Source organism: Asparagus officinalis, chromosome 5, assembly GCF_001876935.1.
Source record: "Asparagus officinalis chromosome 5, Aspof.V1, whole genome shotgun sequence".
Classification (NCBI taxonomy): Eukaryota; Viridiplantae; Streptophyta; class Magnoliopsida; order Asparagales; family Asparagaceae; genus Asparagus; species Asparagus officinalis.
In genome coordinates, this window is record NC_033798.1 from 86,714,945 (window position 1) to 86,733,037 (window position 18,093).

The window sequence follows — 18,093 nt, forward strand, 5'->3', positions numbered from 1 at the left end:
TTAGGATAGCCGAGCAATCTGCACACAAAGAGTCGTAAGAGGGCGGGGATGAATTCCCCCTCGTGATACCTCCAACGATCAAGTCAGTTGATGAATTTGAGTGGGGTCAAAGAAGAACTGTGTGTTCTTGTTTTTTGTGCAGTGTGTGCTTTAGGGGGTTTTAGATTGCAAACCCCTTTCAAGCTCGGATAGTATCTGTACTTATAGAGGATGCCAATGGCAGATTGGTCACTTCATGAGTGTACAGCAAAACAGTGGTGAGGGGTGAGCAGGAAGCTAAGTCATCTTTTGTTCTGCACGTGTTGGGTAGTGAGTGACGGGAGGTCACTTTAGCAACATTGGGAACTAGCAGTCCGACGAGTCTTCAAGACTGTTGAGGATGGAGACATAATGATGATCATCGAAGATTAAACAATGTTGAGAAGTGTCACCTATGTCGATAGGTTCGAGGCAAGAATAATCTCTTAGCTTCGTCGAGAAGCAGGGCCCGTAATGTCATATCTTCGAGTTGCTGACTCTCGTGTCGGCTGACACCGTCTTTCGTGCTGACACAAGAGTGTCGGCTTGTCTGGCTAGTTGGAATGTCGTCTTGTCCCAGCTAACAACCGTCTTTCGAGTCGATATAGAGATGTCGACCCGTTTGGGAGGTCAAGATCTCTCGTGCCGACCAACTTCGCCTTTCGTGTCGACACAAGAGTGTCGGCTTGTCTAGCTAGTCGGAATGTCATATTGTCCCAGCTAACAACCGTCTTTCAAATCGATATAGAGATGTCGACTCGTCTGGGAGGTCAGGATCTCTCATGCCGACCAACATTGTCTCTCATGCCGACCAACATCGTCTTTCATGTCGACACAAGAGTGTCGGCTTGTCTGGCTAGTCGGAATGTCGTTTTGTCCCAGCTAACAACCGTCTTTCGAGTCGATATAGAGATGTCGACTCGTCTGGGAGGTCAGGATCTTTCGTGCCTACCAACATCGCCTTTCGTGTCGACACAAGAGTGTCAGCTTGTCTGGCTAGTCGGAATATCGTCTTGTCCCAGCTAACAACTGTTGAATATCATTTCTCCATGATAATGTTTTGATGATAACAATTTATATTGTGTGTGCACTAACTTTCATATGCAGATTTCAATATCAGAATATGTACAAGTGCAAGTGGATATCAAGGCATTTTGAAGTGAAGAAAATGAAGAACAAAAGATAATGTATTTGAATTTTTCTTTACTTAGAATATTTGTACAAGCCTTGATCACACACACACGCACACACACACAATTTTAGAACACACTAACACAGGCTTAGTGTGTTGGTTAACTATAGAAATCCCCTATGTTAACCATTAGAATAGTAGTTAAAACTTAATTATAAAAACTCATTATTTCTGAATATTTGATCTTAATAGTCGACTAATTAGGATAGTAGTCGACTACTCATGTATATAACTCAAATACAAGTTTCTGTCTGTTTACAGTATAGTCGACTAATTAACATTATAGTCGACTACTGAAGAAAATGTCATTTTTCAAGTTTCTGTCAAATTACAGTATAGTCGACTAATGATCATTATAGTCGACTACTGAGAACATTTTCCGAAAACACAGAGTCCTGTTTGAACTCAGTATAGTCGACTAATGACTACAGTAGTCGACTACAAGAGATAGTTTTTCAGTTTTCAGAATTTGAATATCTGACAGTTTTTGGCCGTTTTTAAACGTTTTTAAACTTTAAAAACTTGTCTTTTCAAGGGCTATATATAGGTTATTTGTTCAGAAAAATTGTACATGCATACATACCCATAAGCTTTGATCTTTGTGCAATTTTTCAAGTGAAAAACATTCTGATTTTCTGAAAAAGAAGAGTTTCTGAAATTGCCTATATACTTTCATCAAAAACAAATCATTAGGCAATTTTACAGAGATTAAAAGTATCCTAAGCCACTGTTGCACTTCAATACACATTCAAGGCTTATAGGATCATTGTGTTCTTGTTACAACAAGTTTTCTCTCGGTTGTGAGAGGGTTAATCTCTTGGCTTAGAGATTGGGGTTCAAATTGGCAAGGAGTTTGTCAATTGGTGTTGCAATTTGCAGGGACTTGCAAATTGGTCAGTTTTGCATTTGATTTTGTAAGTTTATTCAAAATCATAGTGGAAACTCTCAAGCGGGATTTGCTTGGGGACTGGATGTACACCGGATTGGTGGAACCAGTATAAAATCCTTGTGTTTGTGTTTGCAAATTTCTGAGATTATCATTTTTCTTTGCAATTTATTATCTACTTTGCAATAATTTTAAAAGAACACTATTCACCCCCCTCTAGTGTTCTAGTGTATCTATTTCAGATCCTACAACAACCATCTTTCGAGTCGATATAGAGATGTCGACTCGTCTGGGAGGTAAGAATCTCTCGTGCCGACCAACATCGCCTTTCGTGTCGACACAAGAGTGTAGGCTTGTCTGGCTAGTCAAAATGTCGACTTATGAGATCATATATCCGTGGAACAGATATACCCCATAACAATTACCAAACTTCACGGGACTTCAAGTCTTGTGAAGTTTTTTACATAACAAAACTTCACGGGACTTCAAGTACAGTAAAGTTTGGTATTTTTTTTTGTCAAAAGCGATCCAGTTTCAGCCAGTTGGCTGAAACTGTGTTGCTTTTGGCAAATAAATTTCAAAGATGTCGTTTTTTACAATTATTTTTAGAAATGGGTTGCTTTTCAAAAAATGTCCTTATATTTTGGGTTAATTTCATAAAAACATCCTGAACTTTAGTTTTTGCACAAAACCCTTGAACTTTGTCGAACTTTGTCTGTCTCAAGAACACCCTTGACTGTATGTCTGACAAAACCTCCTTGAACTTTGAATTTTTTAGCAAAAACCCCTATATATAATTTGCAAATAACTAAAAAGTTATTGAGAGAAAACAACCCAAAGTTAAAGTTTAGGATAGGGGACATATTACCTGAAATAGTCAAAACAAATTTTATATTTTTTTGCTCTCAAAATCATTTTAGTTATTTGTAAATTACAAGTGCATGAATCTAGTGAGAAAATATTAGTGTTGAGGGGGCTTTTGCAAGACACCTTGATTTTGTGAAAGTAATCCTTATATTTTAGAGGAGATTTTTTTTTTGCATGTTTCGGGAAACTTTTAGAAGGTATTTCGAAGCCTATTTAAATAATTGTTCTAAAAGGTTAAAAGATAAAGTTCCTTTCAAATCATCGATAAATTTGATCTATAATCATGTCGAGTTTAGGTGTGGAAAAGGATGGTTTCTCAAAATTCAAAGACTTTTCTTTTTCTTTTTTGAACGTTTTTATAAATTCATATTTGAAAATTTTGGATACAATTAAAAACTATTAACATTTCTCTTCTCATCAACATGTTAGATTAAAAATACTAAGACAGATACAAATATGTTTAAGATAGGAAAAAAATATACAACATAAGAAAAAACTTAGGATACAACATAAGAAAAAACTTAGGATATGTCTTAAAAACCTTTATTAAATGCAAATGAGTTGAGTAAAGAAATTTTAGCCCAAGAAGTATAATGGGACTATAGGAGTGGTTCTTTTTTTATGCCAATAAGAATAAATTCCAGCCTTGAGATCTAAATGTTAAGGGCTTTTTCCGATATTAGTCCCATAAATGACCAAATATTTCATATTTTGATATTAGTATACCAAATCTTGATATTTTGATATTAATTAGTCTCCTAAATCTTTTAGCTATGTTGAAAGTAGTCCCTCCTTAGTTAGTATCTATTTTATTTGAGGTGGAATATTTCATTAATTCTAACTTCTGGGGAGGACTGATACTTATGCCCAATGTTTTAAATGTCGGCCAATAAACCAATATTATCAGTGATTTATCGGTTTTTAGGGTCTTTCGCTATGATAAGTTCAATTCTAAACTGGTTATCGTTTTTGAATGTTTATCGCCGATAAAGAGGTGATAAAGTGAGTTATCGGCCGATATTGTCGGCCAAAAAATCGGAATTATCAGCCTTTGGTTTGAGTTTTGATTTGGACAACGGGCATCTATTCAGTGCATTTTAAACCCGACCCGACCTGATTTTTTACCATTGGTTAGTGATCCTAAACATAATTATTTACATATTTGTATGTTTATATTTCATCAAGAATGGTTAGATTACCTTTCTGAATATTATATTATGTATATCATCATCCTGTAATGTCACTCCGATAAATACTAATTATTCCCGATATATCCCTGATATTTACTATCTCATAAGTCCCATACTCATTTGGATGCTCAAACCCAGTTTCATTATAAACCCGAACCCAAACTCGCTTCAGCCTTATCTTCTCCAATGGCCTTTTCACTCCCAACCTACTTCATCCTTCCTTGTAGGAGACATTAATCAAAGGTCATTGTAGACACCAAATGAGATTATGGGGAAGAAACCTTCACCAAATGAGATTAATCAAAGCTTAGGTCATTGTCAACACCAAATGAGGTTATCACTCTCTCAAAATTGGATGGTTACAAAGCAAACGAGTTATAAAAAATGAAGAAATCCTACTCAAGAACACACACACAGAGAGAGAATATATATATATATATATATATATATATATATATATATATATATATATATATATATAGCTCCTGCTCCACAATATCGCCGTCGATCTCCTCCGCCTTCAGCCCTCATCCGTCGATCTCCTCCGCCGTCTGTCGCCGCCTACGCCACGCCGCCGCCGTCGATCTAATTTTGATGATGGATTTTTATTCAGAACTAATAAAGCTCATTATAATGTCTGATCTTTGATGGGTTCGTTTATATAGTTTCTGAATATTTTCTTGATATAGATAAATTGTGGTGTTCTCATGAAACATTTAGTGTTACCAAACAGTCTAGTGATCTGAAATCTTGACAGAACTATAAATTTTCTATATTTTGATTTTCGGCATTAGGAATGTAACTACGTTGTGTTATTCTCATGATTCTTTATAAATTTCTCAAGGGTATTGCGATCCACATAAATGATTGCACATTATTTGCTCATAATGTTTGAAATGGAATTAATTTATCAAATTTATAATTTTTTTTGAAATTTACAGACAGTTCAGGCACCGTCAGTTTTGAAACCAGCGGCTGATCCGAATAAGAAGAGCTTCTACAATGACGATGATTGTGAAACTAGTATTTGATTATACATTATGTGATTCAAATTATATTATGAATTGTTGATTATAGGGTTATAATGTTACAGTTTTCGTGCATCTGCTTTGAAGTGGCACCCTGATATGCATCAAGGACCTTCACAGGTTAGCTCCTTGTTGAAATTGTGTGTCAAGTATGGCATTTGATGTTTGGGATTTGTTTACTTCCTAATTTTTAGTATTTTTACTTTTGGACTTAGAAACATAGTCATCTCATACTTGTTGTATTAGCCCCTGTTTATGATAAATTTTGTTACTACCACTTGTTTTTCTTGATTATGACTAATGAGAAAATTAATAGATGTCACACACTTCATGATGCAGGCTATAGCAGGGGAAAAGTTCAAGCAATGTGTTGATGCATACAATTCACTATGCAATGCACTGAAGTCCTCACAAGTTGCATGCAAAGTTCAAGCAATGTGTTGATGCATACAATTCACTATGCAATGCACTGAAGTCCTCACAAGTTGCATGCGCTCAATAATATATATGCAACTCAACATTCGGAGTATTTGTAGACCAAGAGAGCAATGTACATTATGTAATATCATAATTTTATTCTTCCAGTTCAGAAACGTATACCAAATTCTTTTATATCATAAGCTCAAATTTCATATATATGTCACTTCTTTTGCTTCTTTATTGTACTTGAGCCTCAAAGAGTTTGTTTATGCATCCATACATCACAATTACACAAGCGTTAATATTGTTTTATGTTTAACAATCATTTAATTATCTAAAATTTATCCTTTTAGAAAACATCACCTTAATTTCCTCAAAATATACCAAAAAGTCAATACGTCACTCCAAGATCTTTACCAGGAGAGGACTATCTGCTACTTTGGAACATGAATCAGCTCACATATCATAACACATGCAGGATAGCATATAGCAGTTGCGGATAAAAGTGAGTGCTCTTAATTTGAAGAGAACTGAAAATAAATAATGAAAACAATAATACAATTGCAGGCACATAGTCAATTGTAAGCAAGTGTGCGTAACAAATTCTGAATTAAGAACAATATAACAAACCCGATAGATCATTTAAATCACAACCAAAGATTGACAAATAAATGTGAAGATGCAAGTAACACCATCTTAACCTTCTCATCTATGTCGTTGAGAATCAACCTTCTATAATGAAAGTTGAAAGTACATACCTCTACAATGCAAAAAAAATTACTGCCCATAAAAGAATGAACATCAGATACAAATTGAAAAGGAATCCTCAGATTAAAAAACAACAAAAATTTTTGCCAACTAATTATGTACACAAGAAACAAAACCAAAAAACACCACCAAGTTTCCACAATAATGGACAGGTGCAAATTGAAACTCATCCATATAACATTACATCGGTTCAAAATATGAACAGAAGCCTCGTACATAAGTTATTAACTATATTTTCTTCCAAAACAAAATCTTCACTCTAAAGACCACTTCAGCCCCTAACAAAAGTACAGCACAAATTTCTCATCTAATGAAGATTAAGCTCCATCTCTTTGCGCTTCAATTCCAATGCCATCCGTTCATTATCAAGCTACATTACAAATAAGGTCGTTGTGCTCTGGTTTGTGTTTCTATGGATTAGCACTGGGAAGCTGTCATCGACCATGACCTCACATTTCCTCCCATGGATTCATCCTGAAACCTTCATAAAAATAAATAGAATGTAAAAATGGAAAAAAATTCTGACTTCCAACAGAAATATTCACAGCCAATATTCAGTTTCTGCACATAAAAATGGAACACCAATACATCCACTGAATATTCAGTTTCTACACAAAAAATCTGACTTCCAACACAATAATCCATACATCGGGAACATACAACTTAGAAATCATGCGATAGAAAACAACAATAATGATCTTCTACTTCAGAGTTGTTATGGTACTATGAAGTAAGTGCTCCGTTTGATTCTTTAAGATTCTGTGCTTCAAGGCGTAACAGGGTCAAACGATTCAATGATGAGTGGCATCACTGTATAGCAACTTTGTCACCTTTATGTGAATAAGTGAAATGCAGATGAATTTCGGGAACTTTTTTAATTAATATTTCTCAACCTGTATATTGACACGCATCCTCACTCAATTCATGAGGGTCAAAAGAAACTAAGATTATCCGCAGTCTATTCTTCGCGCAATATTAACACATGAACAATAGGAGTAAATAAATATATTGGGAAACAATATCTTACTAAAAATATAGATCATTCAATGCATTTCTTAGTAAGCATTCACAGGCTCCTAAATATGTGGATATTTCTTACTACTGGCTTTGATCTTCTTGAAGTCAGAGGGAAAAGTCGAGTCCCCGCACCTCCACCTAGTATGATCGACGCAATGGTTTTCGGATTAGCCGCTGGTTTCAAAACTGACGGTGCCTGAACTGTCTGTAAATTTCAAAAAAAATTATAAATTTGATAAATTAATTCCATTTCAAACATTATGAGCAAATAATGTGCAATCATTTATGTGGATCGCAATACCCTTGAGAAATTTATAAAGAATCATGAGAATAACACAACGTAGTTACATTCCTAATGCCGAAAATCAAAATATAGAAAATTTATAGTTCTGTCAAGATTTCAGATCACTAGACTGTTTGGTAACACTAAATGTTTCATGAGAACACCACAATTTATCTATATCAAGAAAATATTCAGAAACTATATAAACGAACCCATCAAAGATCAGACATTATAATGAGCTTTATTAGTTCTGAATAAAAATCCATCATCAAAATTAGAGAATTACCAGCAAATCCTTTGCGACGTCAGCCAGAACAGAATTCACAGTGGAGCTCTGAGCAGCAACAGAATTCACAACGCTCAATCTTGTTCCCTCTCTAATCCTACATTGCCTACACAGACTCCTCTGAGAAACCATGTTGCCAAACAAAGATGACAAAAGGATATTCTGTTAACAGCTTTAAAACAAGAAAGAAAAACAAAAGAAAAACGAAAAAGAATAATGGAGTTCTCCGGATCTGCTTGATGGCGGAGGGCTTGATTGCGGAGGAGGAGGAGGAGGAGCGCGATCCAGAAAGAGAACTCGAGAGAAAGGCGGAGGAGGAGCTCGACGGCGAGATCGAGGAGGAGGAGGGCTTGATGGCAGAGGAGGAGGAGGAGGAGCGCGATCGGTATTATAACATTCAAAATAATAACCAATTCTCAGACACACGTTTAAACTACAAGATTACATGTAAGACTTATGCACAGTATAAAGTTTTGTCATCTCTCTTCAAATTGAAGTATCTCTAATGACAGAATGAAGGGTTCACATGAGAATTGGGGTCTTATTGATTACCATGTATTATTGAGCGTCGTATCGGTCGGACTTGACATCACGTAACCAGTTGGTCCGCCAAGCATTGACAACCCAACTCATTCCACCAACGGCACCTTTCCCAACCAAGAAGTAAGCAAAAGAAACATACAAAAAAACACCCAATAACTAACACATAAAAATTTGGGACCTACTCTCCCAAAAGGAGAAGGACACCTTCCTTGCCATTTTAGAAAGGCAAGTGGGGAAAAAGAAGTGGCAACACAATCACGAACAGGAAGCACACGTCTAGCATTGAATGTTTTGACATGTGTAATCAGATCCATCAACAAATCACAGCTTAAAGAGCTGGCATGCTGAATGTGTTGAATAGGAACTAGCTAGATAGAAACAGGCATTAGTTTTAGTCGTTTGCTGGATTTTCTAATGAAAAAGCTATATAGGTTAAAGTTTTCCCTCAATTTTAAGAAAAGATTGGCTCTGTACATTAGCCGTCCAATAAAAAAAGCATATATTAGGTTTATATTTTTCCTAATTTAGAGAGAAGAGTGGACTTCAAAAGGCTTGAATTAGAGACGAAAACAAGAAACAAGATCCGTGTAGTTAACCCGAAATTGTTCAACTTTATTTGTTTTTGTTATTTGTTCATAATAAAGGATAGTTGCCTTGTGTGATTGCTTTCAAACAAATTTGTTCTTGGCCATTGTTATTGCTTCAAGAGCAATTTGGTCATGTACAATGGAGCTAATTAGAGGTTCGCCTCCTATTCAATATAAAATGATTCGAGAGAATTCACTATAAGTGGTTCCAAGTTTCTGGTCAAGTGTACTATCGCATAGACCTCTTAAAGCACAGCGTTAGTAAAAGTGAAAGTATTATAGTTAATAGAACAAAAGATCTAGAGATGACCTAAGAGACCCCGCTCCGCGTTAGAACAGACAACTTCAAGAAGGATGTGATAATAGGCTTCAACTTGCATGGCGAGAGGATTATGGCCAAAAAATTGAACAGGAACGGAATAATAAGGGCTTCATTGTAGGTCCACCTCTCAAACATTCTGGGAATAAGGTTGTTGTTGTGTGCCCATTCGTCTATTGGTTCAAAGAAATTTGTGCTTTGGGAAGATACACCGATGTAGCCATCCATACACAACAACGTACTCTATAGATGAATTCAAAATTTTTGTGAACACATCCCCGTCCCTACAAGCGAATATACAGGAGTAGAAGAAGTTTTCTAATAGTTGGCACATAGTCTACGTTTGCTAATGATCCACAGAGCACGTCAGGAAGATAACACGCACTTTGTGCTCGAACCCTATATTATCACTGATGATGGAATACAAGGAAATAATAAGATTGAGCAAAACTATTTACCTTGGCTCTCTTGAAAAAGGGTCCCTGATGCGAGCAGAACCAACACCAAGCCAGAAACTTCAACAAACTCCGGAACCAGCCATTTGGTAAAAGGTCACAACCGCTTCACAGCCAATGGCTTGTTGCAACTAGTGTTCTAACAGAAGTTAAGAGAGTAACGGACAGTAGAGTATTTGCCAGGAAAGCAGTTTCCCAGAGGCTCTACTCTCATAGATTTTATTAAATGATACTTTAGCTCTTCTTCCCATCAATTCCATGGTGTAGCTCGTGCATAAGAGGACACCAGTGATGTTGGTTTATATCCCCATTTTATCATGATAGTTGTATCCTGGATTCTTCAAATGATTTTCTGACTAGCGTAAAGATCAACAGACTATGAGCTTCAGATTTATGATAAGATAATAAATACAATTACTTTCATATAACTCACACAACTAAATTAATATTTTGAGAAACTTTTAGAACTGTGTTCCTTCACTTCAAATGAACCACATAAAAAATAAAATAGTCAGGAAAGAATCATACACACCAAGAAAGGAAGTGTATCATATCTATAGATTTATCACTCACAAATGCACTTAGAAACTATAAACAAAATCAGTAGCGTATATAGAGCCTATATATATTAAGCCACCTCCAAATATATGCAGATGAAAAAAATACATACTGTAATTATTATTTAACATTTATCTCAAGAGTTAAATATTTGTGGTAAAAACAATGTATGAGCATCAAAGTTTTAGACTTTATTTCTTCTTGTGAAAGTTTATGTAATAGGTATTCAAGTTGGTTAAAGTAAATTTCATGGCTATGAAAGCTCTAATCCCAATACTCACATTCGATAAAATGGAGAGTAAAGAATAATAGCAAATAAAGCGCTAATAACAATTCTCATCTTCAGTTATCCATCTACATTTCCATAGAAAGTATTCTAAGATAAACTCTAAACCCAATCGACTAGTATACTAAATCATCATATTAATGATATGCTTAGCATACCAAATGAGCTGCATCTCTCCTTTAGATTTGATTGCACAATCTGGCATACAAGATCAAGTTTAGCTTGTTCAATCTTAAATTCTAAGATTCCTAAATTTATCACAGCATGAGACAGATATAACTATATCAAAGGCAAACTAGACTATACACATAACCACGCGTCAATTAATGGATAATAGTCATATATATAGAGGCAATACTAACTAGTGTGTATGCAGTGGAGGGTGGGGTGATATAACCTCAATGCGAAAGTGTGAGTTTATTGTTCCAAACCATTAAAATGCAAATAAATCACGTTAATCAATATGTACAGGTTCGTAGAAACTAAGTTCTAGGCGGAAACATTAATTGTCTGCAATTTATGGGGTTCACATTTCATGCGTATGAGACAAGTTTACATTCAAGTTAGATTCTAAGTTATTCATAATCAATAATCACTATGTAAATTCGTCAACTATAATGCAAGATTAAGCAAACTACAGTCTTAAAGTTGCTTCAAAATTTAACTCTTGCAGTTTTTATTACTTCATATTTGAATCAAGTGCAACATATAATTCAAATTTCAGTCTTTATAACAGGCCTATAGGAAACTAATTTGAACTCTGGCGAATCTTCCCTTAAGTATGCGTATATTTATTAAGTCTTATATAATCATTGGTCGCTTGCGCGTACACACATCCTAGTGGTATGTATGATATCCCATGATTTAACGTTCACATTATGATTCATAATGTAATCCATTTGATCCGCAGCATGCCATATCCTGAACGCGTAACTCACCAAACAGTATAATAGTTGCCATCTAGTTCTGGTCTTTTCATGATATGATCTACAACATTATTTATTTCACATGTTTACATTTTCTGCTCTAACAAGATGTGCATAAAAATACATGTACAGTTGTCATAGTTTTTTTGTAACTTAATTCAGTTTACATGGGCGCTGTTATCATCATAGATTTAGGCTCATAAATTTGTCACAAGAAAGATTCAAATATATGAAATAGCCTAATAAGCATGGAACAAAGAAATCTGCATCCTATTACACATGCTTAAAATAAATAAAATAAAATAGAAATAAAATAAAATAAAATAAATAAATTAAATCTTATATTTAATTTAAACACATCGTGAAAAATATATTAGTTTGTTGGAGCACGAGCATAATTTATCCTTCACAACCTCACTACCCCAACCTCCTTTTCCTTGAGATTTCCAATAATAATCTCACCCTTCTTTATTAATGGTTGTTTGACAGTGGGGGCTAACTAATATTTATAAAAGTGAACAATTGTCTGTTCCAAGCCTTTCAAAAGACAAAAAACTGTAGAAGAGCACTTTGCAATGAAGCATTATAATGTTAATCTTCACCTAAGTAATTGCACCTTTCGGACAATATTGTAGGAAGGAATTATTCTTTTACTATCAATAACTAATAGTTCGTGGACATAATTCATACTGATAAAATAAGAAATACCTCAGGAACAACCATGGGTCCACGTAGCTAGCATCGGTTAATCATGATAATGGCTGACACTAAAGCAAGATATGGCTCATAGCAAGTCAAACAGTGCTGGTTGAATTACCATGCTTAAGCCGATAATTATGACTGCAATTGATTATGGCGCTTAGACTGCTCGGGAACTAAAGACAACCATTTGCCCCAGAAAATGAATATATTTGAAATGAGTGATATGGCATGTGTGTCTAAACAATAAAACATGAAATAAGAAGAAATGTAGGTAAATCTATAAGAAGTTAGATGGTAGATTTTGGCTTTGAGAACAAAAATACGGCACTGCTTGAAATGATTTTGAAAATGTTTCGTCCAACGAAAAACAATTTAAGGCACCAGTTAGAAAGATTGATAGGAGGCTGTAGTTGGTCGGAGAAGGAAAGATAAAGAAGTTAAGAACTGACCTAACAAATATGTATTCAGGAAGTCAAAAGGGGTAGCTGCTCTCATTTAACTTAATATGGGAAATGCGCCATCTAACAGAGTTAACTGCCAGCAAGAAGTTAACAAGTGCTTGATCCTAAATTTGCGAATGAAAGGTCCTTTAATGTTTTATTTTGACGTTTTAAGGTTTTCATTTAGGCAATGATGAATAATCACCATCTAACATAAAAGAAATCACAGCTGAGATATCTCTTAGCGGCAGCATTCATCGGATTATGTGGCATGCATTTCCACATCTACATGCGGAATCTTTACCTAAATATCTAAATAACATTAAAAAATTTTCATCCAATTTTCTCTTTCTAAAACACGATTTTTCAATAAGAAAATGAGCCAACAATATGCTGAACTAGCTTAAAAGTAGACTGTAATCATCGGCAGTAATCTGATCCTCTTGAGTTCCTCCCACTGCCTTCATCATCCCTGCCACGTCATCTGAATTTCACTCCTGTAGAACCCTGCATAAGCAATCAAACCATTGGCGTTGAAACATTTTATCTCGGTGTGAGCCACACAGTGTTCCATTATCAGCTCTGTTATCGCCCAATGGCGGGGCTGGTAAGGACAAAACCAAATTAATCATGCAGAAACTTTGGTGGTGCCCTTTACTTTTAAGAACTCTTTACATTCACTCTAGCTTGTGGCTTTGACTGGCCGAATTCTATGCCTTGCCCCATATAGTCCTGCGCAAAATGCTACCGTACACCTTTACAAATTCAAAGGCCAAAAAAGTAATGTAGCTACAACATGAATCATATTCAGTGAATTAAAATCTATAACAATAGGATAGCGCCGATTAAAGAAGCACCACTCACCCATTTTCTGAAGTTCTTTTGATCTCCTTGGACAGGAGTAAACCGAACAAGAAGCATACCATAGTTACAAAACCAGAAGGATGGTTCAGCATCTCAAGAACTGTATGCGAGAGACACACTCTCAATAGAGGCTATTATTTATGCATAATAACTTTAGTTGTGTGAAATTGAATACCTTTCTCCTCCCTCACTTAACAAGAATTATCGAGTTAGACAAATATGCTATCCCAGTATCCTCTGCGCGGACGAAAGATTATCATTTGGATTTACTTGCAATACCCAAAGTGCTCTAAGTGTTACATTAGCAAATGGTCTTGGCCTAAAGCGCCCACACACATTTAGTTGAGTAGCCTCACATTAGCTATCCTCTCCAAACTAGTGACGTGGTGTCAATAAACTAGTTCCTGATGCCCGACACATAACTCAGCTATATTACGTGCCTCGCTATGCTCTCTTGCAAGCTAATCAGATGACTAGTTTTATCTCAATACCCAAGCATCAGCTCAGTATCTAACATAGATCTTGATGATATTGTGTATACGAAAAGCACCACTGTTTTTCTGATTGTATCTGGTGTGATTGGGCGTATTTCTGGCCAATTTCCCTACAATACGTCGTGCTACTAGAGTAAAATGATGTTAGAGACATAATTTTCAGTTTCAAGTCAGGAAATTAATCAAGAAGAATCAACAAACACGTTAGGGTTACCCCAAGGCCCAAACAGAACGTGTACAACCACTGGCAACTAGCTGCATGCAGATTCCCTCGTCCTTCTCTATGGCTATAGAATATAGCTTCCATCGTAATTAAAAATGCAACCCTCCCAATTTAAGTTATTGTGTGTTACAAGATGAACTGTTTCTCCTCGTTAGAGAAGAATAGAAAAAAATCTCTTCTTCTCACTATTCTGACCAAAAATATCTTCCCTTCTCACTTTTCTGCTATTGAATAGTGTCATCCTATGGCCACAAAAAAAGAAAAGGTTACATCATCCCATCTTTTTCAGCGCGCTCTTGGTGCCTGATGCTCTCTTGTTATTTATTTTTCTAACAAGTTGATTAGAAATTCAATGGCCTACGAAAGTAGGAGAGAGAGAGTCATCTCCTCTTAGAGATAAATATTACCCTTATTATGTTAGTGCCTTTGACGAAAAAAAGCGATAGCAAAAAAGATCTATAGCTGATGCATATTCACATTTTATGAAACTTTTCACGCCCATAAACACTTCGCATACTCTATGTTTCTCTGGAGCTCTTACTGGGAAATTCGCCACCAAATGATTGAACTCTTTGTTTTCTCAGAACTACCTCAAGTAAATGGGAGTCTTGGTTGGACCATGCGGGTGACATGACAAAGAAAACATTTCCTAATGAATACCTTTCAGAGAATATTACTCTTCTAGAGCATCGGTGGTGAGTCTTCGCTGACTGTGAAGTCTTCTATCATGGATGCATAGTTTTCAAAGGAAACATCGAGCTTTTGCTGCTTCGTGTGATGAATCCGCTGGCGTCAACAATAGATCTCTGCGTAGAATATCATATATTCCTAGTGTTACTCTCATTGCTTCCAAGTTTTTCCCTGTCATCATTATAGTAAATAACATGACTAATTTTATTTTCCTTAATCAGCATGATATACCACACGCTATTGACACTTCGATGATTTCACAAACACCCACATTCATACGAAGAACATTCTTCGCAGAATCGCTCAAAGTAAGGAAGGCATTATACTTACACGCTAACCATAGTATGTCTCGCATCTCATATTGCCCGCCGTCCTCGATACTCTTCCCAGGACTTCCCTTGACTGACTCGCTGTTAAACCTAACTTGAGCCCTGTGGATTGATACCCAGAATAATCTCACATGAATAATAAATCAATAAACAGACTTATAGAAACAATACAGACCCACAAAGTCAATGCTCACCATTTCGGTCCTGTCTGGGCGCAAAGTCTTACTCCCCAATAGTTATCCTTCAATACCACAAAATCCCTGAAAACCAATCTGATGAGAAACACCAGCCATGATCTTCGACGACCGGTCTACTATGTCCAGCAGACTTTCTGTAATTGTGATCCAGTGCTTTCTACTAATGTCTTTCCGTGGGAAATCTTTCAAAGCTCTATCACCGCCAACTCCTTCAAAATTCCCTCTCGAATCCTCCTCCTTCCGACAAATTTGCTCCTAAAAACCTCCTCACGGAACGCTAATAAGGTTGCTCCCCTTTAAACTCCCTCACAAAGTATCCTTAACAGAGTAAAACTGACCGATTTCGACGACCCCCTCCCTTATCACATCTCCTACCGCTTTTACCCTCACTTTCCCCAAGTACAATCGCGTGTCTCCACGGAGACCTTGGCTCAAGCCGCGGCTTAAAGATTCTCATCTTTATGAGAGCTTTGCTTCCTTTCTCAGCGTAAACAAACCGGTCGCACCATCGACGTACTCTGGGCTTCAACCTGGCTAGGCGCGCTTTTCTTGAACAGAACTTCTTGGCGCATGAAATCCTCATCGCACGCCGCGCCGCCGCTTTCTACTTTGAATCCTGCACATGCTTTCTGGCATCGAACGTCGTCCAGGACGCTGCTGAATGTGCTCGGCGAAGGGCCTTTGTCCTGTGCAGCATGAGATAGAACGGGCTTTTCGGCGTCCTGAATTTCCCTTATTTGGGTTTTTGACAAATCTCCTAGCGTAAAGAGCATCATATCGGCTGGGGTGGCTTGGTGTTCAGCGATGAATAGCGCCTGATGTATAGACGCTAAGAATACAGAGGACACTTTTTCTCTTTTGAAAATTTTTAATAAGAAGTTCATCGCGGACGTGTTTTTAAAGAGTTTTTTAAAAAGAACGGTTTAAGCTTGTTTTTAAGCTTGTTTAAGGGTCTTAGGTTTTTAGTGCAAGAATTTGTGATTTACAAGGAGATGCTTGTGAATTCGCTCAGAAGATTAGTGTTTATTTAGGCTATGTCGTTGGGGGTATTCAGATATCCACTCGTCTTTCTCTGGCGTTCTTCACTTTAGGTGATTGAGGGTTCTCCTCGATACATATACACTCACAGTCTACTAGCTTGTGGTATTATGGTTACTATATCTCTCAATTTTTCGCATTGAGCCAACTATGGATACAGTGTGTGACTGATCTCAAGTTGAAGAATATTTTTATTTATTGAGTTTAGATTTTGATATTTATCATCGTTTTGCATTATTTTCAGGCGACCACAAATTCTCTCTGCTGATAAGTGAGCCAACTCTTCATATTTGTCTTATTATGACTCTATTTCTATACATAAGAATCAGATCTTAATTGTAGGTATTGCGCAATAAGCGACCCAGAGATTAATGCTAACTTTGTATCGATATAGTGACCTTAATTAAGCAAGATGCTCTCCACCTTGTTGTGATTAGTGGATAAAATATCGACACACATCACTCATTTATCATATAAGATTTCAACGTGTGTGAGATTGTAGTTATATTATAAAGGGTTTCATGGGGTGGAAGCGTAGGAGAAAGCCGGAAGGTGCTGTGTGGTGAAGTTTCGCGCAGAGAGGAGGGGTGAACGCTAGAAGAGGGCGACTTTCGTTGTCATGTGCAGTAGCATGTGTCATTTGTTATGTCGCTGAGCCGTGAAGCTCAATCTCCGTAAGGCGGCGGCGGTATTGAATTCCCCCGTTGTAGATAACCCTTGCACACTAACTAGATTATCAAGTCATGGCTGTAATACGTTGTTTATGTCGGACTGTAATTTTTTGAGTGAGAGGTCGTTAGAGAGAACGCTCAGTTGACATGATAGATGGAACTGTGTAGTTTCTTTGGGTTTTTTTGCTGCCCAAGCGGTAACCGGTAGTGTGGGGAGCGGAGACGTTAGGCAGAAGCTCCGAACTCCGTGATCGATTTTGATTGTGTTGAGTGTGCGTTTGGCGCTTTATTTAATTGTGCTCATTGACTCATATCGCATTTATTTGTCTCATTATTCATATCATCCTCTATCTTGTTTCATTTTCGTTATCCCTTGTGTTAGTTCTATATATCGCTTGCATATATTTTATCATATAAGATATATTCTCATTGTTTTTAATTACTTATCCTAGCCTCATTATCTGTGGTATTTCATACCTTGTAGGATAACTTGTTAATTAATTTTAATTGGCATATAATCCGGATTAGATTAGCATTAAGACCCCTAATCACCCACCCCCTCCCCTCTAGGGTCTAACTATAGATGACATCCATACGAAAATATTATGTACATGATCAATGATTGACCTCGGCCAATTCCAGTTAAATAGATGACACTATCTCCTAACCAATAAAGAGTGTTAAAGCAGCACTAGGATAGAGTATTCAAAATTGAGAACACGAAGTTGAAAAGGAATATTACTTCAGGGTTTTATAGATAACTTGAGTGAATACACAGTGGAGAAAGATTTAGCCTGCCAAGGAACTTAGCCAATG

General features: G+C 36.6%; 1 protein-coding gene across 2 annotated transcripts; it reads right to left on the bottom strand.

Moving 5' to 3' along the window:
• LOC109840034 (glucose-1-phosphate adenylyltransferase large subunit, chloroplastic/amyloplastic-like) lies at window positions 6,482-8,318 on the bottom strand. Of its 2 annotated transcripts, none has more exons than XR_002246785.1 (3): window positions 7,882-7,950; window positions 7,469-7,591; window positions 6,482-6,850 (listed from the first exon to the last, which is right to left on the bottom strand). XR_002246785.1 is itself a non-coding variant. In XM_020408533.1 (3 exons), the coding sequence occupies exons 1-3, from the start codon at window positions 8,085-8,087 to the stop codon at window positions 6,839-6,841; spliced, it is 267 nt and encodes an 88-aa protein (XP_020264122.1). In that variant the 5' UTR covers window positions 8,088-8,318; the 3' UTR covers window positions 6,482-6,838. The 2 variants fall into 2 exon arrangements, 1 of the variants encoding a protein (XP_020264122.1); XM_020408533.1 differs by lacking the exon at window positions 7,882-7,950 and adding an exon at window positions 7,956-8,318.

Coding starts and splice junctions, on each gene's coding strand:
- LOC109840034 (XM_020408533.1), bottom strand. CDS start 8,087: ATGGTTTCTCAGAGGAGTCTGTGTAGGCAATGTAGGATTAGAGAGGGA. Junction 7,592..7,955: donor ACGTCGCAAAGGATTTGCTG/GTAATTCTCTAA, acceptor TGAAATTTACAG/ACAGTTCAGGCACCGTCAGT.